At 42.3% G+C, this 27,975-nt stretch overlaps 1 protein-coding gene and 1 long non-coding RNA gene across 2 annotated transcripts; one reads left to right on the top strand and one right to left on the bottom strand.

The window, feature by feature from the left end:
• Positions 1-1,007: 1,007 nt before the first annotated feature.
• Positions 1,008-27,214, bottom strand: LOC115598947. The gene is made up of 3 exons (XR_003988035.1): positions 27,127-27,214; positions 11,578-11,590; positions 1,008-1,019 (listed from the first exon to the last, which is right to left on the bottom strand). It is a non-coding gene; the product is annotated as an uncharacterized LOC115598947 (long non-coding RNA).
• Positions 22,921-27,642, top strand: HSBP1 (heat shock factor binding protein 1). Its single transcript, XM_030457871.1, has 4 exons — positions 22,921-23,032; positions 23,725-23,791; positions 24,043-24,163; positions 26,254-27,642. The coding sequence occupies exons 1-3, from the start codon at positions 22,988-22,990 to the stop codon at positions 24,159-24,161; spliced, it is 231 nt and encodes a 76-aa protein (XP_030313731.1). The 5' UTR covers positions 22,921-22,987; the 3' UTR covers positions 24,162-24,163; positions 26,254-27,642.
• The last annotated feature ends 333 nt before the right edge of the window (positions 27,643-27,975 follow it).

Raw genomic sequence — 27,975 nt, 5'->3', positions numbered from 1 at the left:
ATTCCATCTTCCAAAATTTCCTACTTGCCAGTTCTAGCATTGAGCCAAATATTATGGCTTTGCTCTGGCTTCTTTAAAGTAATTCCTTTCCTTCAGCTTTCAAGAAACTGACTATTCTCAGTATGAACAAATAGAGTTCTAAAAAACCATTCTACCTAAAGTTGCTGCAGATGAAGCCCTCATGAATCCTCTCTGATAATCCAATGATGTTTTCCTTTATTTCAGACAAACAACATGAGCATTTGCTGAGCTTCCAGCATTTGCCTTCAATCCCACATCACTTCCCACACAAATGGGATGCAGACCAAACACCTCCTTAGTTCCACAGCTTCTTTTGTTTTTACCTGCCCACTCTGGGACCCCACATTGTTCCTTTGCTGGAGAAAAAGCCATCTCATTAAAGAATTTTCTTATTAAAATTCATAAAGTTACTGTGTGACAAATACTAATGATAATTGGATTGTGCTCATAATCAGAGCACTAATAAAACAAATCAAGTCTTTTTAAGTCCTCCAAACCACAGGTTTGCACTGTCCTTTAAATGTCTTACACCACCTTTTAAGAAAGTATCTGTTAAATTTTTCTAATTAGAATTTCACTTGCAAATCAGTGTTCTTGAGATAACTTTACCAGAACAACAAAGCAGACAGCAGTCATTAAAACTTCATGCCTTGCAGATCTACTTCTCTAAATTATATAAGTTTTATTAGCCTGATGTTTTGCAGCTAGCTAAGCCTTTCTAACTGCCTAGTTCCACACCAAATTAGTTAGAACTGTTCTACCTCTGAGAAACTTTCATATGGGGAAAAAAAAAAAAAACACCTCAGCTCAAAAACAATGAGCTACAGGCAAGTCAAAGCTTCAGAGAAAATAAATTTTAAAATAAAAGAGCTATGAGCTATTTATGATTAAAGAAAAAGTTGCTACACAGTCTAGCAAAGATACAGCACAATTAGTATGGTTTTCACAGTGTATTTTTAGGAAAGAGAGGTTAAAATCAAAACAGGTTGAAACCAGCACTGGCTACTTCCAGATCTGATACACAAGTTCATGTCTTGAATGACACTTGCAGGATTTACTAGAGTCACTTCCAGAGTTGACAAAGATAATGCTTTCAGTTCATTCAGGTTTAAACATGTACACTTAAACAAATTAAACTAATTTCATACTAAAGAAGATACTCAAGGGAAAATGAAGGTCAAATACATTTATACTCTATGTACATTTATGATTCAGAGATTATGAAATGTTCTAGGAGACTTTAAAAAGGCAATTTCTCTATAGAATTTTGCATTTCTGAATCAAACTCTATCCAAGGGTCCACTCCTGAGAGTTGTTACACAAATGGCATTAAAAACCCCAATACAATCACAAAAAAACCCCCACAGAAATGCATTTCAAGAGCAAGAATATGGGAGGGAACACTGCCCAGAACAAAAGATACACACAGATATATAAATTATCTCCCAAAAGAGAAAATATGTCTGTAGCTTAGATTTGCTGCCTTTAACCACTATTTGTTGAAATAACAGCAAATTAAAGCCCTGTTTTTTAGAGGTTGTCAGATAATTCCTGCAAGCTGCCAGAGTGCCTCTAGGATTTGTGAAAGCCTAGAGAGTTTGAATCACCCAATATGCTGCAAATTTAAAGAAGTGCAACTAAATATTACGACAAAGTAGTTAAATTTTATACTTGACTATATTTTAGTTCATTGAAGTAACAAAAATTCTGACTGGTTTGAGAAAAGACCTCTATGTTTCACACTGCCTGCTTCTGCAGCTCACCTTCAGGAACAGTGAAAAAGAAAAGCAGCCTGAATGTGGTGTAAATCAGAATCATTCTCCAAATCCAAAGATCCAGTCCAACTTACCACAGCTGAGGACACAGCTCTGAGCACTTCTGCATGGCTGCAACTTGTTCACTGTTGTTCACTTCCTTCACCAAGTGATTCTGAAACATAAAAAAAAAAAAAAAAAGTCAATCAGAAGAGAAAGAACCTTCCCTTCACCATCAAATCTCATCCAACACTTCAGGCTTCAAGTTTTGTTGGACTATGACCCCTGCAACCTGTTGACAGGAATGGCAAACCCTGACACAAACACAAGCCTTTGATTTCCATTCTTATCTATACTCCAACATCTGCAAGCTGAAGCTTTAAATATATATATATGTATCCAAATATATATGTGTGTGTATATATATATATTTATAAACATTGGCAATGCACTCACTGAAACAGCTACCCTAAACACTCCCAAAACACCTCCAAACACTTCCAAAAGACAGCAAGTGTCTTAAGAGCTTCTATGATTTCCAGCTTGGCTGATTCTGGGTGGGAAACTGCAAGAAAAAGGACATAATTCTTGATTTAATTTCCAACAAAGGGTCTCTAAATACTAAGGAATATTCCAACCTGGAAGCCACTTTTAGGTAACTGTTGTGTTCTTGTGCACGGGAGAGAATTATTCTCCAAAATACACTCTAATTACAGTTACAAGGAGGTGCTGAACCTGCTCTTTCATGGGATGCTCATTTGAGAGAAAAGCTTCTGTAGTCATAGCTGTTTGCTTGCTCAGCTCTGGCTAAAAAGCAGCACTGAGGACTGTCAATATTTATGCAATTCTCTCATTTTATTTGGAGAGCAAGAACAACCAGCCAAGAAGTCTTGGAGCACCCTGAACATAACAAGACAGTTACAGCATTTCTCCTTGCTGCTTTTCTGTCAAATGATCAAGATGACATCAGGTTTGGAAGTTTTCCCCTCCCCAGATGTCATGGCTAAGCCAAGTAGCTTCTAAGCTGAAGACCAGGCAGAGCTTAATTCTGCCAAAATTTATCCATGGGATTTGTTCCAAGGAACTGCTTTTGCATGACTGGATCTCATGAGACAAGCAGCAAAACAGGTCTAGAGGAACAAGTGCTAACAGAACTTTTTCCTTAGGAAACCCAGGGGTTTGCTCCTAAGAAATTACTCCAATTTCCATAGCTCCTGGCTTGCTACAGGGAGAATTTACTCTCTTTTCCATTCATGCTTTTTGTGCTGTGAGAGGTATAGTGGAATATCTATTTTTTATTCATAGGCTTTAGGAGGATCAGTAAATACCCTGTGCCATGGCAGACAGTTCTTAAGCTCACATTTCCCCAGCAGCTGCCAATTTGAGGACTGAAATGTATCTTGGGAACATTGCATTGGCCTCCCTCCCAATCCAGTCTCTCTGAGCACTACTCCTGACTGAAGAAAATCACTGAAGAAGTGTCTGATCTGGATGTTTGGTGCTTATGGTGATGAGTGGAACTGGATCTGCAGGAGCACTGCTTTGGTGCTGAGCCAATATTGAGACATGAGTATCCAGGATTCTCTCCCACTCTTCCAGCCCATCAAGGAAGTGAAGCACACATGGAGTGATGATGCACTCATTCTTCAAAGTCTGAGTTCCAGCTCTGTTCCAGACAGATCTGAGCCTAAAAGTAGGGATAAGACAGGACCTCCACACCAATGGATCTGCTGGTCCCCTTATTTAACACCTCTATTTTTTACTGCCTTCTGGAACAAACACTTTGTATTATCACAAGGCAGCTTTAAGATGCACTTCTAAACCTGTAATTATACAAATTAAAACACTGGGTTGAAAGAAAGGAAAACACTTCAGTGATTCAGCTCTTTTTATGTCTGGGACCTTCTGCCATTTCAACAAACTGCCACATCAGAGTTCACTTAACTTGACAACACTGATATTTGGAGGTGCCTCCAGCCTCTGAAACCCCAAAGCAGACCATGAGCACCCTGTCTCTGAGTGATGCTTTCCAAGCCAAAACCTAAATTCATTTACAATTAACAGTGGCAGCTCCCATCACACACAACTCAGCACGATTGCCTCTCTCCCCCCAAAACTCTCTGATAATGAAAACCCCACCTCAAAACCACTTTGCAAAAGCTCTGCACAGAATCCTGATCTGTCCTGGGTGCCCTTCAGAGTCCTCACAGCTTCTGTGTTACAGCCACCTAGTGGCACCTGCACTTCCTAGCAAGGTGGCTCCTCTCTGGGAGGTTTCTGCTTCTTCCTTCAAGCAAATGTTGGTGCCAGACCTCCCTCCATCCCATCACCAGACCTCTGGTCTTCTCTAGGGAGAAATTAAGCAGGGACTGTTTCTACTTTCCTCCTGCACTGCCTGCCAGGGCACTGCTGCTCCAAGACATACACGACACACTCAAGCCATTTGACCACAGACACTTGAAGATGCCACTTTAACCTCTGTGAAAGTCTTGCCTCAAGGTTTTAATTGGGAAACACACAGTGCAGTGATTCTCACAGCTGCCTTTAGCTGCTGCACCCTCCTCATACTCTCCTCCCTCCTCTGCTTTCAAGCATTCATCTGCTACACCTCAGTTAAAAGCTGTCAGATTCCCTCTGCAGACCCAGGTCCCTGCTCACCCTGATGAACACAACCTGAGCTTTTCTAGTTCTTCCTCAGTCACCAGCTGCATCCTTTTGTAGTCTAAATGCTCAGATTTACACCACCTGCCCAGAACTACCTAGAGATCCTTGTCATGATTTTGTCTCCACATATTCCCTTCTGTAACCTCCATTTCCCTCTGCAAAAAAACCAGAAGAAATCTGAAATACTTTGCATGACAGAACAACAAAACCCCAGGTGATGCTGAGCACATCTCTAAGCTTAGCAGACCAGCTCACTCATTCTTAACTACAGACACTGTTCACTGGGCTCAAGACTTCACAGGTGCTGCATTGCCTTGGTGTTCTGAGAGCTGTGAAATTAACAGCAAAATATCTTGTGGAGCTTAGCATGAAGGCAAGGAGATTGAATATTAAGTTTTATTCAGGTTCACCCAGAGGTGAATGTATTCTAGTGTTAAGGAAGAGGAAAAAAATAAAAAAAAGGGGGTGGTGGGGAAAAAAAAATTAAAGAATCAGCATGAGTATTCAGAGCAGGGTATTTTTATTCCATATATTACAAGCAACCCAAGGAAAGCCAACTGGGGTTTGCCTTCAGCTGCATGTGGAGGGGTTCACAGCAGATGGGGTGACACAGCTCAACTCCTCATTGCCAAAAGCATGATTTGACCCCACAATACAGCTACCCAAACCACTCTCTATATTCCTACTAGAAAGAAATATTGGAAATAGGATTTAAAGGAACATGAGTGCTGTTCAGCTACAAAGATAAGGATATTGATGGATCTCAGCATACTGGATTTCAAGTTTCTTTTCCCCTACCTTCAACACATTCAAGCCTAAACTTAATTAAACCCTTCAGCTTATCTCAGAAGAGAACTTGTCTGCAACATTTTCCTCCAGCACTCAGAAGGGATACATGAAACCCTCCAACCAATAAATAATGCAAGATAAACTACTTCTAACTTTAAAGATTAATAGAGAAATACACACCTCACCCTTGCACCCACCTTATCTCCTCCAGTCTGAATCCTCTGTAGAAAAGAAGCTACCTTTCCCTCTGGCTGCTGGTATGATGGTCCCCAACCCCAAGTACCTGAACTTCCCCTAATGCCCCACCTGCTCCTGTTCCTGGAAATTTCTAATGCTCCCCAGCTGACCCTCATCCACCAGACTGATTAAAGAGAGGTTTCTTTACTTGCTGTGGCTCTACATCTCCTTGTAAAGTCCTGCAAGCAACCAAAAGGAAGAAAAGGAAGGGGAAAAGCTCTAGTTGGCACTCATGCAAATATAGATCTTGCTGTGGATGATAATATGGTTAAGGGAGGAAGAGTGACACAATAAGTTTTCCAGGACATAGAGAAGCAAACAAATGATGTTATGCAGACTTAGAAATTTACTTTCAGCTTTTTTGCTGAAAAAAAAGGCAGCAGGTTTTGTCTGAGACTTTATACCAGCTGCTTTCACAGTTCAGAGGCATCAATCAGTGAGGTCTCAGGCCCAGCCCTGCTTCCCAATGAATTCACCCTGCAAGAAGTAAATAGACTTGATTTCTGATGTGTACCTTTCCAGAAAGGAAGCTTTAACAAAGCACTCAAAAGCTACCTGGGAGCTCCTGGTGAAACAAATTATTTCTTTTTTTTTTTTTAAGGTATCAGGGCAAGTGGACTGAATTACAGATGTATTAAATAACAGGCTAGGATTTGGTCATTTACAAATGCAAATACAATGTCTGCAAGTGAACAGAAATCCAAACAAATTACTTGCTATCTGAAACTTGAAAAGGTGGATGGGAAGAAAACATAACAAGAACTGATCTTTAGACCTCTGCCTTTTCTCTGCAGAAAAATCCCTGTTGAAATTAAACACTGGCAAACCAGATTAGAAAAACTGACCACAAACCCCAAAGAGAATTCAAATTAATAATATAAGAGAAATACAAAAACTGGGAATATTGGAAATGAACTCACATCTTTATTTTGGCCAAAGATTAAATGCCATGGTTAAAAGATTTAAATTCTTTCATATTATTTTTATATTATATCTATTAATGTATAGCTGTCATGTTTTTGATGAGGTTTTTTTTTTCACACTGAGTAGTGTGACATCCTGTGCTCTTTGAAGCAGTACATTCTTAAGGCAATTATTCTTGAACACAGTGGTTATTACTGCACCACCTTACAGTAACAAACAGCTACAAATACAGTTCCATTGAAATGGAAGCCCAGAAACATTATTTTGATCATCCAATCTCTCTGACTTTCCCTTCACATCAAGCCACCAAAATGACTGTGTATTACCTGTAGGGAGAATTAAGATGTCTGCTTGAGTTCACTGTTGACACAAAAATAAAAGAGGGAGAATGGTTTATTAGAAACATTTTCCCTGTGTTTTTAGGGGTTCCACATTATTCTTTTTTCACATTCACATTTTTCACCTTCTTCTTTTCAGCCATCTATATTTTAAACATCTCAGAAGAATGGAATTGAGTGTGTGGGAAGATGTGAAGGAGGCAAATTGAAAAGTAAAAAATGAAGCACAGTGGAGAAGGTTAAGAAAGCAAGTGCAAGCAGAGGGAACTGGGCTGGAACCTGGAACTGTCTCACTGCCAGAAAAGCAGGTTTTGAAATGTGAGTTTAATTGTAGTCCTAAAGCTCTGTTATCCCCAGGTCTCTCTGGTTTCTACTGTCCTGGTCTCTGGGTCCTGTCAAACCCTCCTTTTCTTGCCCATCCCTCTTTCCCCTCCCACATGGCAGCAGTAAACATGCAGTGAGGTTACCACTGGTAACCTCATTAGTACTGGTTAGTACTGGGTCACTAGTACTGGTGAACAAGCAGATTTCCCCTGCCTCAAGAGCAGTGCAAATTCATTAATTGCATTAGATTCAAAGCCTGGGAGAGCACCAGACAAGATTTTCACAGATTTTTTTTTGCAGAAAAGGAGCAGATTAGGAATACATGTCTTGAACTAGCACAATACTGCTTAAATGTCTTGAAGAGAAGCTGTCGATAAGACTTTTTTTCTCAACGTGTCCTTTTAAAAATAAATAAATCCTCATATCAACACAAAATATTCATGACTCCTTGCAGATTTTACTGATCAGAGGTTTTCTTCCAAGACAATTAAAATTGTTGATTTATGTGAAGCTAGATCAGATCACACCACCTGTAATTAACAGATTTTCTTTTCTTGTTTGCTGATGAAGTGGAAGGGTGGAACCTTCATCTCCTGAAAGGGAAAATAAAATAAACCCCAGTAAGAAGTTGCCATCTATGATGAGCGGGCCTGAAATAACAGGGAACACTGTAATTAGAAAGTTGAATGAAAAGAAAATTGAGGAGGAAAAACACTGATTTTTTTTTGTTGTTTTGGTTTTCTATTACAGGATAAATTTTAACATAAGCTTTTAGCTGGCAGCAGTAAAACCTGAAGTTTCTTAGGCTGAATTATCACTAAATTTTTCATAAAGATTAACTAGTGTGTTGTTATTAGAGTAGTCAGTGATTCAGGATGCCAGGAGATTGGAAGATTAAACAAAAGCTAATCTCTAGAAAAGTAGGACAAAACCCTTTGTTTCTTTTTCAGGAAAAAGAATTCAAAGCTTTCAGGTTCTCAAAAGCTGGCTTCCCACTAGCTGTCTCAGAAAGACAAAGTTGTTTGCAACATCAATACTTTTTTCTCCACCTCTCCCAGAGGAATGCAGCTTCCAACAAAAGTGTGTTACAGCACAGTAGGGATCAGGAAGAGCCAGGGTTGTTCATTTTTCTGACAGCTTAGCACTAACAATAATGCATGTTTCTATAAGTCAGGCAACCCTTTTGTTGGACAGACTTTGACACAACTGGGAAAGGCTGACACATCAGGTATTCAGCAAACCACTGATAAACAAAATGCTGTGAAAAACCTTTATGTCTGTTTTAAAGAACTCTGTTGTCACATTACAACATTTATTTTAACTTGAATATATAGTAAAAGCCTATTTGAAGTTCCTGTCACTGACCTATCAGCTGTATTATCCAACTTCTTTGAGAACCAGATGAGTTCAACTCATCATGTTCTACCAAAAAATTCCTTACTACAAAGGGTATTTACACTCTCACATAACTGTGAGTGCTGCCAACCTTTAATTATTTCCAAAAAAAGAATAGCAATCCAAGTTTTGGATGCAAACCCTGAAATTAAATTATTCCAGGTTAATAAGCAATGCCTCTTTATTCTTTTCTGGTGTTTCCAGGATGACCTGCAAATCTAATCCAAAGCAGATGCATGTTTGAGTCTTTGCTTTTGGCACTCTGTTCCTAAAAGTGGGAACAATGTCTATCAGCATCCTGATGGAAGAAGTTGTATCCAGTTCTTGACTAGGCAGCCATGTCACATTCTTCAAAAGAACTATGAAAATATTATGGGTAAAAAGCTGCAAAACATCCCTCCTAAAAAAAAAAACCCAAACCCAAATGCAATCTTACACAACTGATAGCTTTGGGAGTAGATCTGACCAGTGAGAGAAATCCCATCATTATGTCATATCCATAGGAAATAAAATGGATGTTGGAGGATGCCTTGTCCAGTGCTCCCATACTGTAATTAAGTAATTAAGGTCCCAAATAATCATTATTTCCACAAATACCTTGGTATTAGAAAGGCTGGACTACTGTTTATTACTGTTCCTCAGGGTGAGGGGCATTAATAAGGCTCAGAGTGAAAGGACATTAGAGATCCAGAAACCTGACTTTAATTCTTTGCATTTGTCAGGGGTGCTAACAACAGGGTTATTCTGTACTTGGTCGACTAAATGGACATGAAAAGAATTCCAGTTCCCCAGTTGTGAGTGATTGATCACCCTGTTTGAGTTCTAATTTTGCCTGAGTAAATATTTCAGGTTCTGGTCTTGAGGTTATAAAATAAATCATAATATAATTATACCTTGCCAGCGTTTCAAAGGAGAACAGCACAATAATTTATTATTTCTGATAAGCAGTCTTATAATAACAGAAGCCTGAGGTTTACCAGCAAGACAAACAAATTAACTTCTATCTGTGCATTTCAGACCAGATTAAAATGGCTAAACTTAGAATGCAAAAGTGGATTCTTCTGGGAGATGAGCAGGCTAGTGCTTACAGACAGAACTATCATGCAGCAGGACTAGACCTGTACATTTAGGAGGCAGCTAGTTTTAAGCTATCCAATGGGTCAAGCCAGTGTGTACTGAAGCACTGCATCTACTGTCAGTGGGTAAAAATGGCTTTATTTTATATAAGTGCAATTTGTAAAGCCAGAGTTTGGAAATCAAGACAGTGAATTTATGCTGTGAGCTACCTGAGTTTTAGCTGTCAAGCTAAAAACCTGCTAGGAGGTGATAGAACTCAAAGGCTGAGATTCATATTCCAGAATAAGGCTGATGTGACAGACTGGCTATAAACCACTTAATGGTTTGTGATAATTCTCTATGTTTGTAGCTGGGAGTGTAATTTTCTTGAACCCCATCACTGAGGTTCATCCTGAGCTGCTTGCCTCTTCCCTTCCTTAGTCACAGAGGTGATAACTCCTCCAGTGCATAAAAAGGAGCTGATCCCAGCCAGCACGCAGCAGCAAAGTGCCATTTGGAAAGGTTGAATTAGCTCAACCACTTTCAATTTCCCCAAGTAAAAGCATGAAGACTGAGTTCATCCTCAGCTCCAAGTGGCAGACACTTCTCTTGGACACTTTCCTACCTACTTACTCTGTTGTTAGAAAAACCAGGCTTGATTCAGCAGCTGTGACAGAGAATAACCTGTAAGCTCTTGGGATAATGCATCCTCAGCCAGCCAGAACAGGACTCTGCCTGGCAGGAATCATCACCCAGACCCATAACAGCACTTAATGTCTCCAGCCATCTAAATTTACTCTGATAAATGGAATATTTCAGGGGATCTCTAACGATTTCTATTATGAGAATATAAAAGGCAGAGACCTGAAAAATCTAAATCACACATCTCATTGCTGCTTCAATGGTAATAGCTCTGCTGCCTGTTTGCCTGGGCAAACGACTGCTGCAGGGTGAGCTGCACAGAGGAGAACCTGGCACCTTCTCACTGAATTTCTTTCCTCACCCTTTTTTATCAAGCAGCACCTGATCTGGGAGATATTAATGTTACACCTGGCATATGGTCAGAAAGCAAAGGGAGCTGCATCTTGAAGAAGCTGGAGAGCAGGTAGTCTCTCAATATGGATTACTTTCAGGCTTCTAGTCTTTTTTTTTCTCTCTTTTAAAAAGTTCTGAATTATCTACCAATATCTTTATTAACAATGGAAACTCATTTTAACCACTCTGAGTCCTAATCTCATTGCAATTGTAGCATTTAAGAATGAAAGGTTCTCAAATGACATTTAGCTCATCAGGAGACCCTCTGGGAAATGCTGCTTTGAGCATCAGATAGTAACCTGAGCCAGAAACTCAGAACAATGGACTGTACTGACTAGATAAGGAAAAGAGAGTTAATTTCAAATTACTTGATTTAAAAAGACACTCAGCTGTATTCTTCCCAGCATCACCAGAATAATTCTTCAACGGATTTAACATGAGCTTAACCCTGGTTGATAACAAAGGTAAACACCACAGTGTTTGAATGGACAGCAATGCCAAGAAAGACAAGTTTACCATGTGGAAAAGGAATTTCAGAACAAAACCTTGAATTAAAAAGCTATTGACTATTTGAGGATATTAAACCAAGCCAATGCTAGGTAATGTCATTTTGTAGAAAAGCCACAGTGAAGTGAAAGAGCTCATAGAGTGGTCAGTGGAAGATGAAAATAATGAAGTTTTGACCCCACAAGATATTTTAAAGCATATGATTGGGATTAGGCAATCCCATTATCTGGTTCATCATCTGGTATTATCAAGCAAAGTAGCTAAGAACAGTGCAGAGAGTGGATTAGATGTGGTGCACAGGGACCTCAATGGCTGGGAAAAAAGGCCAGGGTGTGGAAATCCCTCAGTTTTCACAGCAAGAGCTTCACAACACTTCTCCTCTTGCTTTGTGAAGCTTTTGTCCCCTTCCCACAGAAGGAGAGGTATCACCTGCAGACGTTGCTTTCAAGCCTGGGTTGTGATCTGCAAGCCAGAGGTAACTCAGGGAAACTGCTCTATTCCAAGACCAACCAACTGAAAGGATTACATTCCACAAGGAGCAGAACCCTCCTGAACTTGCAGACTGTAAGAAAGAAAGAAGTAATTTTTAATTGCCATCATTTGTTAACATTTTCAGAACACCTGAACCAACTTTCCTAAGCCATTGGCACCCAGAAATTGTGTTATTCCTCAGAGCAGTGCATGTAAAAACACAGTGCCCAACTGGCTGACAGTACCTCATCCATCATCTACTACCCTGAGTAAATCTCTCCAGAGCCTGTCTTTTCTTTTTCTGTCCCATCACTGTGCTATGCAACCAAGTTACAAAAGCATTTGAGCAAATTAATTAACAAGAGGACTTTTACACAGTTTTTTCTTTATTTCAGCAAGGTCAGTTTAGTAATTTGCTGTAATAATTACTGGTGCTTGTGTTCCCCTGACACTAATGGTGCAGATCTGAACAAAAGAGATAAGTGAAACTGTCAGAGTACATCATGAACTCTGCACTAGTTTAATTTCAGCAGCCTTAGATTATGGAAAGTGCAGGGAAATAACCACTTGTTTAAGATGGAGTTTTATTCCTGGGTAGCTGAGCAATGAAATCACACTCTGCACAAATAACATGATGACAGGGATTGATTCCCAGGTATTTATCACAGTCTTTCTAGAACTGTTTTCCAGTTTCAATTTATTTTCAAAATGTGACTCCCCTCAGTTTCCATCTTTCTCTTCCTTTTATGCCTTTGCACTGCTGACCCTGCTCAAGTTATGTGTTTTGACATCTGAGAGTAGAAGGCTTATAATATTTAGTTTTAGCTCTGCCCCTGGAAGTCATGCATGCACACATAATTTTGGAAATTACACAAGGCTTGAAGTTTTTCAGCCTGTGTAGCCTTAGAGCAGGAAATAAAAGATGACCACTTCAAGTCCCTTTTAGATTAGGCTCCTAATGGGCTTCTTCTAAAGCTTAAGATAGCATAAAAGCATTTCTAAGACAACATAACCAGGCTTATTAAGAGTTGAATTTTACTGCCATGCAATTAGGGTGCTGTTAAAGTTTAATTTCATTTCTTCTTAGAATTGCTGGTTGTTTCTTCCAAAGGGGTTATGACTCTGGGATTCTTCATTTGGCACAGAGAGACAAAACTGTGTTCATGCACCAGCAGACTGTGGCAGCAGTCCTGCATGCCCTTTTCTACCTTAATATTGTATATTATTGGGCATTTTACTGCATAAATAAGCATTCATTGTTGAATATCAAAGGAAATGCATCCAAGATGGGAAAATTATCATGTACAACCAAGGCAATCTAAAAATAAGCAGTGTTTTCAGACCCAAGAAGAGATAAGCTTGCTCACATGCAGACAACTCACATTTATCACATGCTCTGAATGTTTTTATACAGCTTATAATAACATAAAAAAACAACTTGTTGTTTTCAGTATTAGCCAATCATACTACTGATATAAGATCAAGTTGTTAAAACCTGCTCTTCCTCACACCTGGCAAGGAAACAGCCCTATAACATATTTTTAGTGTCATCGATGTGGCAACACTCTTGAATCCCGTGTGACAAACACAGCTTCCCCTAGGAAATGCTTACTTAGAAGCAGAAGGAATCTGGATCAATGGACATTTTTTCACATTATTTTTCTGAGCAGAGACCTAAGTGCCACGTTAGGACTGATCTGCTGGTTAAGCTGCCATGAGGAGATCTTGCTGCATTTTGATGAAAAGAGAGAGAACAGCAGTGACATAATCTGAAGGTAAAATAGCAGCTGATGGGGGATGGCAGCATAAAAGGCAGAGAGGATCTTTAAATGGAAGTGTGGGGGACTAGTGAGTAGGAATAAGAAAGTTATTTTACAGGATAGCTAAAGCAGAGAGGGGACAACTGTGTGAAGTTCTGGTTGCCAGGTTGGAAAAGGATCCTGAAAGCCCATGAAATGATGGATGAGCTGTGTCTGGTAGCCAGGGCTCTGTCTGAGTGTTGCATGGCAACAAAGGGTCCATGCCTTTCATTTACAGGGAATGGATCATTCCTACTAACCCCTCCTCCATGGTCTGACCTCATGCATGGATTCAACAGTTAGGAAATGGTGAAAAGGTTTCATTCCTCTCACAGGTAAAGGAAAGGGGTCCAAAAAAGAGACAACCTAGGAACATTATGCCAAAATGAGATCTCTCCTACAATTAAAATAGGTATTTTTTACTTTGAAGCACCTCTTATTGTGAGTTACAACGAGCTTGAAGAAGCATCTATTTCATTAGTGACATTTCTAGTTTGTCTGCGACAACAATTTTCTGTACTTTTTCTACTGAAGTCAGTTCACAATTTTTTTGAGGATGAGAAAGTAATAAAACAAATGATAATTTTTCCCCAGTATTGGAAACATCAAAAAAAAAAAAACAATCTCCTTTTTGCTATTAGTTTTTGCTGGGAGATAGAACAAATGATACTCGTGTGGTTTCCAAGCCACATTTCCAGCTTTAGGAAATGTAAATCTCAAGGCTTGAATTTTACAATATCATTTTGCTATTTTTAAAACACACAATCTCCCTTCCTGCAACAAGGGCAAGAGGAATACAGCCCCCAGCCCATTCCTTACCCCCTGACTCTAGGGATGGAAAAATAAATTGGCAACTGATACAGTTAGTGTTGACTGCCAGCAGCTTGAAGACTCAAAAACCCAGAGTCAGACTTTAGAACCTGTGTGATTGCCCCCAAATAACACAGGTTTTATTAAAAGAAAATTTCTGCTCATGTGCACAGTTGCATTCTGTCCTTCTGCCCCATGGAAAAGGAATCTCTGTGGAAGCCCCAGATCCACCAGGGTTACTGCAGGGACCCCTTTTACTCCAGTGGTTTCAGGTGTGGATTCTTGTGAGCAAACTGCCTTTTCCTTTTCTGATTCCTGCTCATTCTCACCCCAAACTGATCTAAACTGGCCTAAAGACAGGGGGTGCAGTACCATTAAGTGGTGAGATTCTTGCCTTCCCTTTATTAATGCTCCCCTTTGGAGTGCTAAGGATAGACTGGGAGAAAATGACCACATTAGCACAGGCTCTGTTCCTAAAGAGACAAGTTCTGAGAGCTTGTTTACATCAGATGTAGTGATTGAATTTCACTTGACATGTCACAAGCACCCAGCCTGTTGGCCGTAGAATGAAGTGAATAATTTAGCAGGGAACTGCTGTCTGCCAGACAAACAGGTTGTAAAACAGTTCTGCAGGAAATCTGGGGAGCCAGCTGTCAGATCTGAGGCAGAGAAGGATATTTATTGCTTATGCATCATGCTGAATTGCCAACAACTTGGTCAACAATTAGGAAAAGGAAGATGAATGTGAATTGTTTTTTGTTGTCCAGCCTCAAAAAATTATTTTAGTACACAGACTGTGGTATAGAACTGCAGACATTGCTCTTAAGGTTGCTAACATTAACAGAATAGTGTTCTGTCAGAGATATTAGAGATAAACAGGAGAATATCACAGTCTACCTACAACAGATAAGACAAATCCATGTTTTTGTGGGATGGGAAGCACTGGTGCATGGTTTGGGCAGGAAAGGAAGAGGCCATTTTAATGAGTAATTTGGGAAGCTAAATGTAGACCCATGCTTGCCTGGCAGCTGTAGTTAGAAAACCTTTCCTATCCTCATCCTGACCAAACAAATGTTGGTTTTCATTTCTCAGTGGGCAGATTTTGCAAAAGAGCTCAGCACTGACCTCATTGTGATTGTGACAGAATCAACAGGAATTCAACACCAGATTCAGCCAGAGCAGGAATTGGCTGAGCTGCCCCAAGGTGCCCAGTGTTACAGATTTACCCATTCTGCAAAGCCTCAATAATTATCCTGTTACTCAGTGTGCTCCACAATCATTTAATTGACTCCTTTTCTAGGTTGGTTTCCCTGCTGGCTTCCAGAGTTGTCCATTTGTTTTCCAGGTGGCACTGCTGTCCATTCACAAATGGCAGCTTTTTTCCCTGGCTTTTAGAGTTGGAATTGGAAGGAAACAATTCCAATTGAAATGAGGAAAAAGCTCAGCTCTCTTTAGTCAAGGATATAGAGTTGTAAATTTGTGATTCATTTGCCAAACTTCTTTTAATTCTATAAGAGAGAAAAAAAAAGCCCAGTGGAGCAGACACTGAGAATAATTATCTATTCTCCACACATGAAATATTTATAATTAAATACATCCAGTGTTGTCTGTTTGAAGCAGCAGACATGCCAATGAAGAAATTTTCAAGGAAATGTCATCCTATATATTTTCAGCTAATTCTGGGTAGATTGTTAACATTCAAGAGCTAAGACACACCTAAACTTAACTGCTCATCCAGAAAAAGGCAAGAAATAAAATAATGGTTTTTATAGTGCATAGAAAACTAAAACTGGGAAATAAATCATTACATCATCTTTGTGGAAAGAAATGAGAACTTCAGTAAACAAGTAATACATTAAACAGAGACAACAGCTGTAATTCAAGCCTGAAAAATGTATAATCATAAGAGAAGCTATTTTAATAGGATGCCATAAAATGGATGGAGTTATTGATGTCCCTCAGAAAACTAACAATTAATAATGGTAAGAATTTTTTCAGGAATCCAGAGGTGAAAAAATCCTCTCATGTAGTTACAGTCATTGTCTGGCTATGGTTCACTATGCAAGGCATTCAAGTCTCAGTCACTGAGTAGTAATTCCCCCCCTTGTCCCACTGGAGTCCAAAGCACTTCTCACACCCCATGCAGGGTTTTTACACAAGAATAAACCAACATAATTTGTGTCCTTTGCTAAGGTTGCTACTATAACTCTGCATTCTATTTATTCTTTGCTCTTCAAGCTTTCCAGCTGAGATTAAATATTATCAGCTCTTTCACTGCCCTCTCAGAGAGCACATTTAGTATGTAATGCAATCCCAATTCCTCTAGCTCAGAACAACTACTGCAGAACTAAATCCACTTCTGAGCAATTACTGACTGTCCTTCCCTTAATTTAGGAGTATCAACACAGTAAAACTTCATGCTCAAGGCCAAGTTCAAAATGGTTTGGCTACATCCTCAAAACCAACACATTTTCATTTTCTTCTCTCAGCCATGGAGGGTTCAGCAGAAATGCCAAGGAAGCAACATTCTGAAGTGTCTGTGTACAAGAGTGAAGGGGGGAGTGAGGAGGAAAGAGACAGAGAGTAATGTATGAATTATGATAATATCTCTCACATCTTTAACTCTTAGCTTGCTCACCTTCCTCTGGTACAAGCTCCTGAATTAAAATCTGTCAACTCTTAAAGAACTCCTTCTCATCCTTCTCTTCCTTCCTGTGGCCCAAAAGCTCTGAAGCTCCTTGGTCAGTTCTGGTGGCAGGTAACAGCAAAGGCTGAGAGGGCAAAATACAGGATCAGTTCCCAGAGAGGAACTACTAAAGCAAAAATATCTTTGTTTTGTAACAGAAGATAACTTCATCTGAAAGCTACTCCTAAAAAAGTGAATTGTTTCTGGTTTAATCCAAAGCACTTTCACTTTTCTGATAGACCCACTTATGCCATTTCCATAATTTGTGCTTTATCCAGATAAATATTCATGAAACCTGATACTGAACATCTCCTTTTCCCCTGACAGTTGTTCTCTAAGTACAGTTCTTTGTTTAATAAGCCCTGACCTCATGTATATTTGTCAGCCTCTAAGGAGTGTTATTCCTCAGGAAGTAATAAATCAGTTCTGCTTGTATATTTTTATATTTTCTCAAGAACTTCTGCCACAAGCAACCAAGGCTGCAATTTAATTATTAACATTTCATTCCCAATATTCCATCATAAGTCTTTGGTTCAAATACAAAAGGTTAATCTGTGATTTTATGTGCTAGGTTTCTGAAGAGCCATAAATTCAGCACAGTCAAATGAGGAAGCAGCAGGAAGGGATGCAACAACTTGAGTGCAGTCATTATATGTATAATAATATACAATATACATATTATGTATAATAATAATTCTGAGTATGAATATTACTCAGAATTAATAGAATTACCTGAAACTCACCAGGGACCCAAATAAGATAGAATGGTCAAAGCAAACAAGGTATAATTGCTATTTCTTGCCTCATAGAATGCAAAAGTAATAATACAATCTTCTCTAAACTGTTATGACTCTGCTAATTCACCACAATTCTACTAGGAGCATGGTCCTCTGGCAGAGCTGCTCTTTAAAAGATGTAAATAGAGGCCAACAACTCTTCTGAGGTCATTACAGAACCCACAACAGTGTTTTTGCTAAGAACAAGGTCTGTTACAAAAAACCATGTGTCTTTGCAGAAATTGCCTTTGGGATATTTTATTCTGCTTTTTAAAATTCACATTTCCTTAGATGCCTCCCAATCCCTGTATTATGCTCACTGGAAAGGAGACCCATCAACAAATAGACATTTAGTTCTGCAGCATTAACTACTTAAGGTGATTTTTGCATTAACTGGCACACACAAAAAAATAAGCTGTTAAAGTAAAAGCCTTTTTTTCAAGTGCTTACTTGCAAAGGAATTATATTGAGCCCTAATCCAATGTCACCAAAGGATACAGGAACTGAGTCAGACCTAAAGATGCCAGTCACAGTAATCTCTGCAATGTTTCCCCAAAGTTCATCTTGAGTTCTCTGGAAAACTGAAAATGTGGCTGCTTTTGTACAAAGCTTGATCATGACTCACTGCTCTAAGGTCCAGTCATTTTACTTTGGAATTACATATCCCTGCACTTAAAGGAGTTTCATTAACTGTTTTTAAATGGCTTAGTAAATTTCCCTTTATTCTAAAGAGCACAACAGGCTCTCTAAATTTTAAGGTCCTCCTTCTCTGAATACTTTAAGACTTTGTCAATAAAAATCTAGTAAGAGAATTTGGCCTTTTACAGCTCCATTCATTTGAGTAATCACTGAACATAACAGTGAAAGGATCATTAATCCCACCAGTCCTCCTTGCATAGCATTTTCTTTCAGTCCAGTCCCAAAAAGGAGACAAAATCCTGCAAATCTTAAGTGTCATTGCTTAACTATGCCAAGCTAATGAATAACAAAAATCTTTTATCCTGAAATGAAAAAAAGAACACCCTCAAGTTATGAGAACAAGCCTGTAGCCGTTTGACACTAAAACCTCATGGCCAAAGACAGTTTTGCCAGTTTAGAGGACACACTTTTCAAGTGATATCTCAAAACCAGCCAGGGCTTGTTCATGTCCTAAAATGGAACATGGTTTGGGGGTGTTTGTGCTAGAAGATTCACCAGCTCTCTATACCTAAACTTGCCACAGTTGGGATCAGCATGGTCATAAAGTGCTGGTGTCAAATCAGTAATGTCTCATTCTCAAGCCAAGCTGCAACAAAGCCACCTACAAGAAAAAAGCTGGAGGGTCAGGCCAATGAATAATGCTGGAGAAACAAAAAAAAACCATCAGCATTGTCACCTGCTGAAAGCTGGAGGACTGCTGAAGGACCATCTCTCTTCTGACTGACATCCCATGGGCTGTAGCCTTGACACCTGGCTCAGAGGAGACAGAAATGGTCTCCAATAGATTGGCACAGAACAATTTGGGTTGGAAGGGACCTCTAAAGGCCATCCAGTCCAACCCCCTGCAGTCAGCAGGGACAGCCTCAACCAGGTCAGGTTGCTCAGAGCCTCCTCAAGCCTCACCTTGAATATCTCCAGGGATGAAGCCTCAACCCCCTCCCTGGGCAACCTCTTCCATTTTTCCCCTACCCTCATGGTAAAGAATTTGTTACTAAAATCCAATCTGAATCTAATCTTCTCTAATTAAAAACTATTGCCCCTTGTGCTATCACTACACGTCAAGCAGTTTCTTGGCAGCCCCCTCTCTTCTGCACTACCTAAGAACAGCCAAGACTAAGAAGGTAAAAGGAGACAGCAATCTAGTTTTACCTGAAGAACACACAGTAACATAAAGATCACCCTCAGCTTGGAGTAAGAAGGCACAAGCATCCATGTCAGACAACACTTTCCCCAAACTGGCACTAAGGAGGTTTTTATTATTACTGCTGCAGTGCTCCAAAAGGCACATTAATAATGCAAATGGCCTCCCATTTGTTACTGTCTATGGGAAAAGGCAGAGGGTGTCAGCACAGTGTTGCCTTCCAGGCAAAACAAGACATCTGAGAACCAGGAGCAGCTAATGGGAAACCTTCTTCTTTTACAAATCCATATTCAGTGGTTTTGCTTAACTTCAGTTTACATCTTCTCTCAGTAACAATAACCAAGTTGTGTAAGCATTGGCTCAATTCACAAACAAAACCTACAAATGAGTAGATTTCATCTAAAAAGCCTATAAACTTACACTTAGGAAATGCTTATCCTGCATCCATCACCCCTACAAAAATCCACTCTGTTGAGCTTTACAGTATCTTAAAGACCACGTCACAAATCCCTGGCAGTCATGACCTTCTAATGCACACAAGTTTGGTGCTGCACTCTCTTTAATGAAGACAATATGTCACCAGAAAAAATGTCCTTTAATCACCCATCCACTTACATAATACCCCTCCCACCCCCCGGGTTCTAATCCAGAACCATGGGATCACTGAGGTTGGAAGAGAACTCCAAAACCATGGAGTCCCAAATGCCATCCAGCCCCTCTCTGCTGCCAGATTAACCCACAGACATTTGCCAGCCGGGCTGCTCCTTCCTTTCTACAGAATCCCAGAATCATTTGGGTTGGAAAGGACCTCTGAGATCATCAAGTCCAACCCTTGATCCACTCCCCCTGTGGTTCCCATGGCACTGAGTGCCACATTCAGGCTCTTTTGAAATATCTCCAGACACGGAGAATCCACTACTTCCCTGGGCAGCCCATTCCAATGCCTGAGCACCCTCTCTGTAAAGCAATTCTTTCCTAATACCCAACCCATGGCCTCTTGTCTGACTGATGGATGCCTGGGAGCAGAGCCCAACCCCCCCTGGCTCCAACCTCCTTTCAGGGAGTTGCAGAGAGTGATGAGGTCTCCCCTGAGCCTCCTCTTCTCCAGCCTCAACACCCCCAGCTCCCTCAGCCTCTCCTCACAGGAATTCTGCTGGATCCCTTCACAACCTCCTTGCTCTTCTCTGGACCTGCTCCAGCACCTCAATCTCCTTCCTGAGCTGAGGGGTCCAGAACTGGACACAGGACTCGAGCTGTGGCCTCATCAGAGTTGAACCCAAGGGAAGAATCCCTTCCCTGGACCTGTTGGCCACGCTGTTACTGACACAGCCCAGGAAGCCATTGCCCTACATTAAATGATAAAACTTTAAATGCCCTACATTAAATGATAAAACAGGGGAAAGACTTCTCCAGGCAGCACCTCTCCTCAGGCTCGAAAAACGCATTTGTCGCCTCCTCAGCTGGCAAAGGTCATCTTGTTGTGTTTTGTTTTTTTTTTAAAGAGCATGAGCAAAGCCCATTAAACCTCACCAGGAGGAAAGCTTTTATTTTAAGCCTCACATTCAAGGTCAGCTTCATGCTCTGGGGGATATAATTTGTTTTAACCCAGCAGCCAGGCCAGCCAGCCCCTCACCTTTCAGACCCCGCTGGGCGCCAGCAATGGCGGCGAAGGAGGCGGCGAGGGGGAAGAGCCTGGAGTCCTCTGAGGGGCCACCTGCAACCCCCAGGGTCCCCACCACAGCCTGGGAGGGGACAGCCACCTCCTTCACCCTGCCAGGGGCTGCTCTGTCCCCACAGGAGGGGAAGGGACGAAGGGGAATCGAGTGGGGTGTGAGGGACAGGGGACGGGGATTGCACGGGGTTTTCCCGCCCTGACACCTCAGGCCCCAGTACAGCTTGGGTGACTCCTCCTCATCATCCTCCTCCTTCTCCTCCTTCTCATTCTCGTCTTTCTCCTCCTTATCCTCCTCCTCCTTATCCTCTTCCTCTTCCTTCTTTCTTTTCCTTCTCTTCCTCCTCATCCTCATCTGCCTCCTCCTCATCCTCCTCCTCCTCATCCTCATCCACCTCTTCCTCATCCTCCTCCTCCTCATCCTCCTTTTCCTCCTCACCATCCTCCTCACCATCCTCCTCTGCCTCCTCCTCTGCCTTCTCCTTTTTCTCCTCCTCCTCTTCCTTTTCTCTTCCTCCTTCTCATCCTCCTCCGCCTCCCCCTCATCCTCCTCCTCCTCATCCTCCTTTTCCTTCTCCTCCTCTTCCTTCTTTCTCTTCCTTCTCTTCCTCCTCCTCATCCTCCTCCACCTCCCCCTCATCCTCCTCCTCTGCATCCTCCTTTTCCTCCTCCTCCTCTTCCTTCTTCCTTCTTTCTCTTCCCTCTCTTCCTCCCCCTCATCCTCCTCCTCTTCATCCTCCTTTTTCTCCTCCTCCTCTTCCTTCTTCCTTCTTTCTCTTCCCTCTCTTCCTCCCCCTCATCCTCCTCCTCTTCATCCTCCTTTTTCTCCTCCTCCTCTTCCTTCTTCCTTCTTTCTCTTCCTTCTCTTCCTCCTCCTCTTCCTCCTCCTCCTCACGTCCATGTCTTGGCTTCCTGCAGGAAGATTTCAGAGGGGCTCTCCCCACACTTGCTGATGGCTGATGAGGCCAATGTGGGACAGGCAGTGAGGTTGCAGAAAGCACAGCAGAAAGAGTCCCGTGAGGGGACAGCCAGGGCACGGTGCTCTCTGTGCTGTCTGTTCTCCTCCAGACTGACCCTATGTCTGCTCTCAAAGCAGGGAGGCAGCAGCATTATGGATGGTGTCTCCATGTCTCCCCATGAGAGACCCCTGATGGCAGCCATAGGACCAGAGCTGAGGGACCTGGATCTCCTCTGCTGGTGACACAGTCTCAGGGAGGGGGTGATCCCCCATCCTGCAGACATGTCCTGCCCAGCACTGCTGTGTCCTCAGTAGCATGGCCACAGTCCTGGTGATCCCAGGACAGGGACATTGGTCAGGGAGTCATTCCCACGGATGTTTAGGGTTTCATGGAGGCAGCACTGATGGAAGCGTTCAAGGAGTCATGAGTGATGGTGGTAGAAAACCATGATTTAGATCCATATAAAAGAGTAGACAATGCAATGGCTCTGTAGACACCAATATTTGTACTTTTCTTCAGGTGTTTATTGCTCTGTAGACACCAATATTTGTATTTTCTTTGGGTTTTATTGCTCCAGACTCTTTATTGCTCCAGACTCTTTTACGCAGTATTCCCAATGCTCTCTATGCCTTTGCTCATCTCTTGCCTATCTCTTTATCGATATTGGCACCCGAGGAAAGAATGCACCCCAGGGAGCTGACCCTCAGGACTGACTGAATCCCTGATTCGCCTATGGAGATGTTGGGGTGCCGGAATTCCTCCCCGTGCTGCAGAACTTCCCCCTCCTTCCAGAGGACCCCACACTAAACTACATTTCCCACAATGCCCCCCGGCGCACCCTCATCTCGCGAGAGGAGGCGGAAGTCTCGGGGCGCGGCCCGGAAGCGCCGCTGCCTTGGAGACGGGAGCCGAGCGCCCGCCGAGCCGGACATGGCGGAGACCGACCCCAAAACCGTGCAGGATCTCACCGCCGTGGTGAGCCCGGGGACGGCTCCATCGCCTCGGGGGGGCGAGGGGGAGCGGGAAGCACCCAGCAGAGTGCCACCCGGAGGCGGGCGGGACGCGGCCTCCCTGAGGAGAGGCCCCCACGGGAGGGTGGGGGGGGGGAGAAGCCTCGGGCCTCGCCCCTTCGCGGGCCCCGGCGGTACCAGCTGCGGCCCAGCGTGGGTGATCCCGGTCTGCAGGGCTTGTGGTGCTTCCCTTGTGGGAAACCGAGTTGTCCGGGTGCCTCAGGGCCGGCTCGGGTGGCAGCGCTTGGTTAGCCCAAGGGCTCGGTGCTGGCGGGAGGGGAAGCCGGGGCTCGCTGCACAAGGAGGGGTTGTAGGTGTCTGGGAGGGATGCGGTTGGGGTTGCGGCGGGAAGGCTCTTACTTTGGCACCGAAAGCGGCAGCGTGTGGTTTAGAGAGGCCGCTGGAAGCAGTTGTTGTGGGTTTAGTCCTGGTTGTGGAACACGGGGGTTTTCTAGATTTGAAAAGTGTCGGCTGTGAGCCACACTTCTTAAACGTGTGTATATCTATGTATATAAAAACGTTACTTAAATATGGAATTATAGTGCAGTTTGTGCACAGCTGAGCTCAGCAGTGAAGCAAAACACCGTGCTGACCACATTACCCGAAGTGAAAAACTGTAACAACCTCTTTAACGAGGCTTTTTTTCCATTCTGTTAGGTGCAGACGTTGCTTCAGCAAATGCAGGACAAATTTCAAACCATGTCTGACCAAATAATTGGAAGAAATATCCTTTTTTTTAAAGCGAGATAGGTGCTGCACAGTGCAGACACACAGGTATTTAAATGTGTATTTACCAGTGGGATGTGGAAGAGGAGGTGATGGTAAGTGTTTGAGAAAAGCTGGAATTAAAAATTACTGGAATTAAAAAAAAAACCAAAACCAAATGTAAATGATCAATAACAACCAAAAAAATGTACAAAAAAAGGCAACCCCAGTGTTGTGAGATTGCAGGCAGAGTCCTTAACTGCAGTGAACTTGATGACATGAGCTGTCGCATAGATGACCTGGAGAAGAACATAGCAGACCTGATGACACAAGCAGGAGTGGAAGAATTGGAAGGGGAGAACAAGACCCCTGCACCTAACAAGACTTAAAAGTGAGACAGTTGCTTCCTAGCCTTGAAACAAATGCTCAGCTCACTGGGAGGTACTGGCTTTGAATGGAGGTGGAATTTTTCTATTTGTGAGGGAGTCTGGGAGTCATCCAGAGCAGCCCTGGACATTGCAGTGCAAGGTTTTAAGAAGCTCCTCTCAGCAGGTCCCTAACAGACTCTTCAAGGCTGTTAAGCTGAACAGGAGCCAGCAGTGTGCCCAGGTAGCCAAGAAGGCCAATGGCATCCTGGGCTGGCTCAGGAACAGCGTGGCCAGCAGGTCCAGGGAAGGGATTCTGCCCCTGTGCTCAGCTCTGGTGAGGCCACAGCTTGAGTCCTGTGTCCAGTTCTGGGCCCCGCAGCTCAGGAAGGAGATTGAGGTGCTGGAGCAGGTCCAGAGAAGAGCAAGGAGGCTGTGAAGAGATCCAGCACAAGTCCTGTGAGGAAGGGCTGAGGGAGCTGGGGGTGTTGAGGCTGGAGAAGAGGAGGCTCAGGGGAGACCTCATCACTCTCTACAACTCCCTGAAAGGAGGTTGGAGCCAGGGGGGGTTGGGCTCTTTTCCCAGGCAACTCTCAGCAAGACAAGAGGGCAGGGTCTCAAGTTGTGCCAGGGGAGGTTTAGGTTGGAGATGAGAAAGAATTTCTTTACGGAGAGGGTGATCAGACATTGGAATGGGCTGCCCAGGGAAGTAGTGGATTCTCCGTCCCTGGAGATCTTTCCAAAGAGCCTGGATGTGGCACTGAGTGCCATGGGCTGGGAACCACGGGGGGAGTGGATCAAGGGTTGGACTTGATGATCTCTGAGGTCCCTTCCAACCCAGCCAATTCTATGATTCAACAAGGGTGTAGAAGTTATTTTCTCCACATCTTGTTAGTTCTGAGGCAGTGCAGTAGCTGCACTCACCCTGTTCCACCCTTACTCCAGGACTTTTAGTAGGATCTGGAATAATGACTGTCACTGCAGCATGGGAGGAGGTGAGGAAAACCAGCAGTGACAAAGCAAGCTGTTCTCTTCCCTTCTGTCATCATATCTGAGCCCTCTGAAAAGGCCCATGATCTCATGCATGCAATCAACACCTGCTCTGGTTTCAGTAGCTGGGAAGCCAGGCTGAGCATGGTGCTGCTCTTCCATCTTCTGCTGCAGCCTGGACACCTCAGCTCCAGGCTGTGCCCATCAGCTGCAGATCCTTAGGAAACACTTTCTCAGGCACTGGAATAGTCAGCCCAGGGCACTGGTGGAGTCACCAACCCTGGAGATATTTAAACAGCTTCTGTACTTGGGGCTTAAAGGCAGGTTTAGTGGTGAACTTACAGTTTTGGGGAAAGACTGGATGATCCTGGAGATCTCTTCCAACCAAAGGCACTCTGATTCCTCCTGTGTAAATCCTTGCTGGGAGCAGGTGACTCACAAATGCCACTGCAAAGGAGCAAGTCCTGACATGGGCAGTTGTAAGATTCAGACAAGGTGTGTTCCAAGGCACTCCCTGGAAAAAGAAATTTCTTACTGAAAGGTAAATATGGTATTAGATATTCCTACAGAAATTCTTGATGGGTAACCTGCCCTTCCATTACACAAAAACATTGGAGGAGATGTTTCAGCTGCTTGGCAAGCAGCAGTTCAAAGTCTGGTGCAATAACATGTAAATAAATCCAAGTGCTCAGGTAGCAGCAGAGCTGCTGAAGGCTTCTCAAAAGCTGGGGCAGTGCAGGAGTGCCAAAGCTGCTGCATATAAACAGGATCTGGGTGGCTCTTTAATTACAGTATGACCACTTAGGTTTCACTGCAGTTGGTACAGAGCTTGACTTCTGCAGTCTAAGGAAGGCAATTTGTAAATTAAAGATGAGATGGATCATGCTAGGTGAAGTTTGTTTGTTTGTGAGGTGTGCCCCAGCCTTTCTTAGGTTTGCACTGCTCAGATCATGTCTAGAATGCTCCACAGGTAGAATAATACAGACAGAAATAAAAACTATTAATGGGGGCTTCATTGGCCCCAGAGCCACTTCCCTGAACCTGAACCCCACGAGGGAAAATCTGATAAGCATGATTCTCTGAATTTTTCTCAGTAACATGTTTATTTATTATTTTTCCCCAACAGGTTGCCAATAACTTAAGATGAATCCTTGAAGACTCTGTTGTTTTTTTCCTACAAAATCTTGGAATTACAGAACAGCTTTTTGCAACTTCTGTGTGTAAAAGCATTTTTATATTGTTACAGAGCTTGCATTCCTAATGTATATTGTATAGGTAGGGGTAGGTTAGTTTCTATTTTGATTTGTGTACTGTAATTTCACTTTTTGAATTCTGGTTGTGAGGCTGAGTCAGTTTGGGTTATTAAACCACAGATCTCACGGGTCTCAGCTACTGGGTGTATTTGTGAAGTCACTTTTTGCCCTTTCTTACACTTTTTCTAGACGTTTCATTTTTGATAGCTCAACATCCTGTGACTCCCATCAAATGGAGATCTTCACTTGTACTGTGTCATTTTGTGGAGTGAAGCACAAGACTGAAACTTTGCATTAATCTTAGCTAGAAGCATCAGTCCCTCAACTGATCACCTCTTGTTTTCTCATAAATACCAGAAGGTGATTTTTGGAAGCATAAGGCACTCAGCATCAAAATCCTGTCTCTTACTCCTGCTATTACCTGACCTGTTTTTTTTTAGAAGGTAAATCAGAAAATGAGAGATTTGATATTAGAGAGACTTGTGTACAGCTGAGCAGCCACTGCCATTCAAATCTGTTGTGTTTAGACAGAGAAGGAACCTATGAAGAACCTTGCTATGGCACTGAAGTTTTTTAAGACTGTAAAACTGCTTTGAAAATGCCATTTTCATCACCTTTCAACAGTAATTATGCTTAAAGTCATGACACAGAACAGGGATGGGATTGCAGGAGTGTCTGTGTGTGGTCTTTCAGCTCACTGGCTTCTACAAACCAGTTTGCTAATGGAGCAGTGGAGTATTGAATACCAGTAAGAATGGTGAAGCCTTGCTTCTGTTTGAATAACAACTAACTGGAACTCTTCAGAAACATTTGGTTTAGAAAGGTGCTTGCTTTTATAATAATTTCCACGTTTTATGGGCCTGGAGTTTAATGGATAACATTATTTTGGCAATGAAAAGCATATTTAGAAGAGTCTGGGGAAGAAAAATGATTGATGCCAGGCATTACTGACAATCACTGCAATGCTCCTCCTGCTTGAAACACAAAGTTTAGAAAGTGCTGGTGCCTGTCAGCAGTTTTATGTGCTGGGACCCCACTAAAAACTGCTCTGTCGGTGCCACCAAATCAGCACCTGTGTGTTTTGGGAAGGAAACATGACAGGTTATTTTTCAAGATTGGGGAGATATTGGTACAAAAGCTCATGATAAAGGGGGAACTTTGTGAACAAAGGAAATGTATCAATATACCTTGTAACACCAGCCTCAGGCTCTTTGTAATGTCATTCAAAAAAGTTCTAATAAACTATTACATGGTAACAAATAGGTCATGGATATTATAGCAACATCTAGCATACATTTATCATTATATGTGAGCCTGTGTTTAGCTGTAAGTTACTGAAGGATTTTAGTCACAGAATAGTTCAGAATATCAGTGGGTTTTGGGTAATAAAAAAGAGAGCATGAGTCATGCCCTGTCAGACCTGGAACAATAATGACCAAAGGCACAGGAGGATCATTTTGTAGGGTGTTTGTAGAACTATAAGTTCTCCTCCAGCTTTCTTCCTCCTGTGGGAAAAATGCTGACTTCTTGTATTAGCTTGCACTGTCCCTTAGGGAGCAGTAGTAAGTTTGTTTCCTGATTTAATTGTCAGAACA

This window comes from Calypte anna, chromosome 11 (assembly GCF_003957555.1).
Source record: "Calypte anna isolate BGI_N300 chromosome 11, bCalAnn1_v1.p, whole genome shotgun sequence".
Taxonomy (NCBI): Eukaryota; Metazoa; Chordata; class Aves; order Apodiformes; family Trochilidae; genus Calypte; species Calypte anna.
This window is presented reverse-complemented; position numbering and strand designations above follow the sequence as displayed.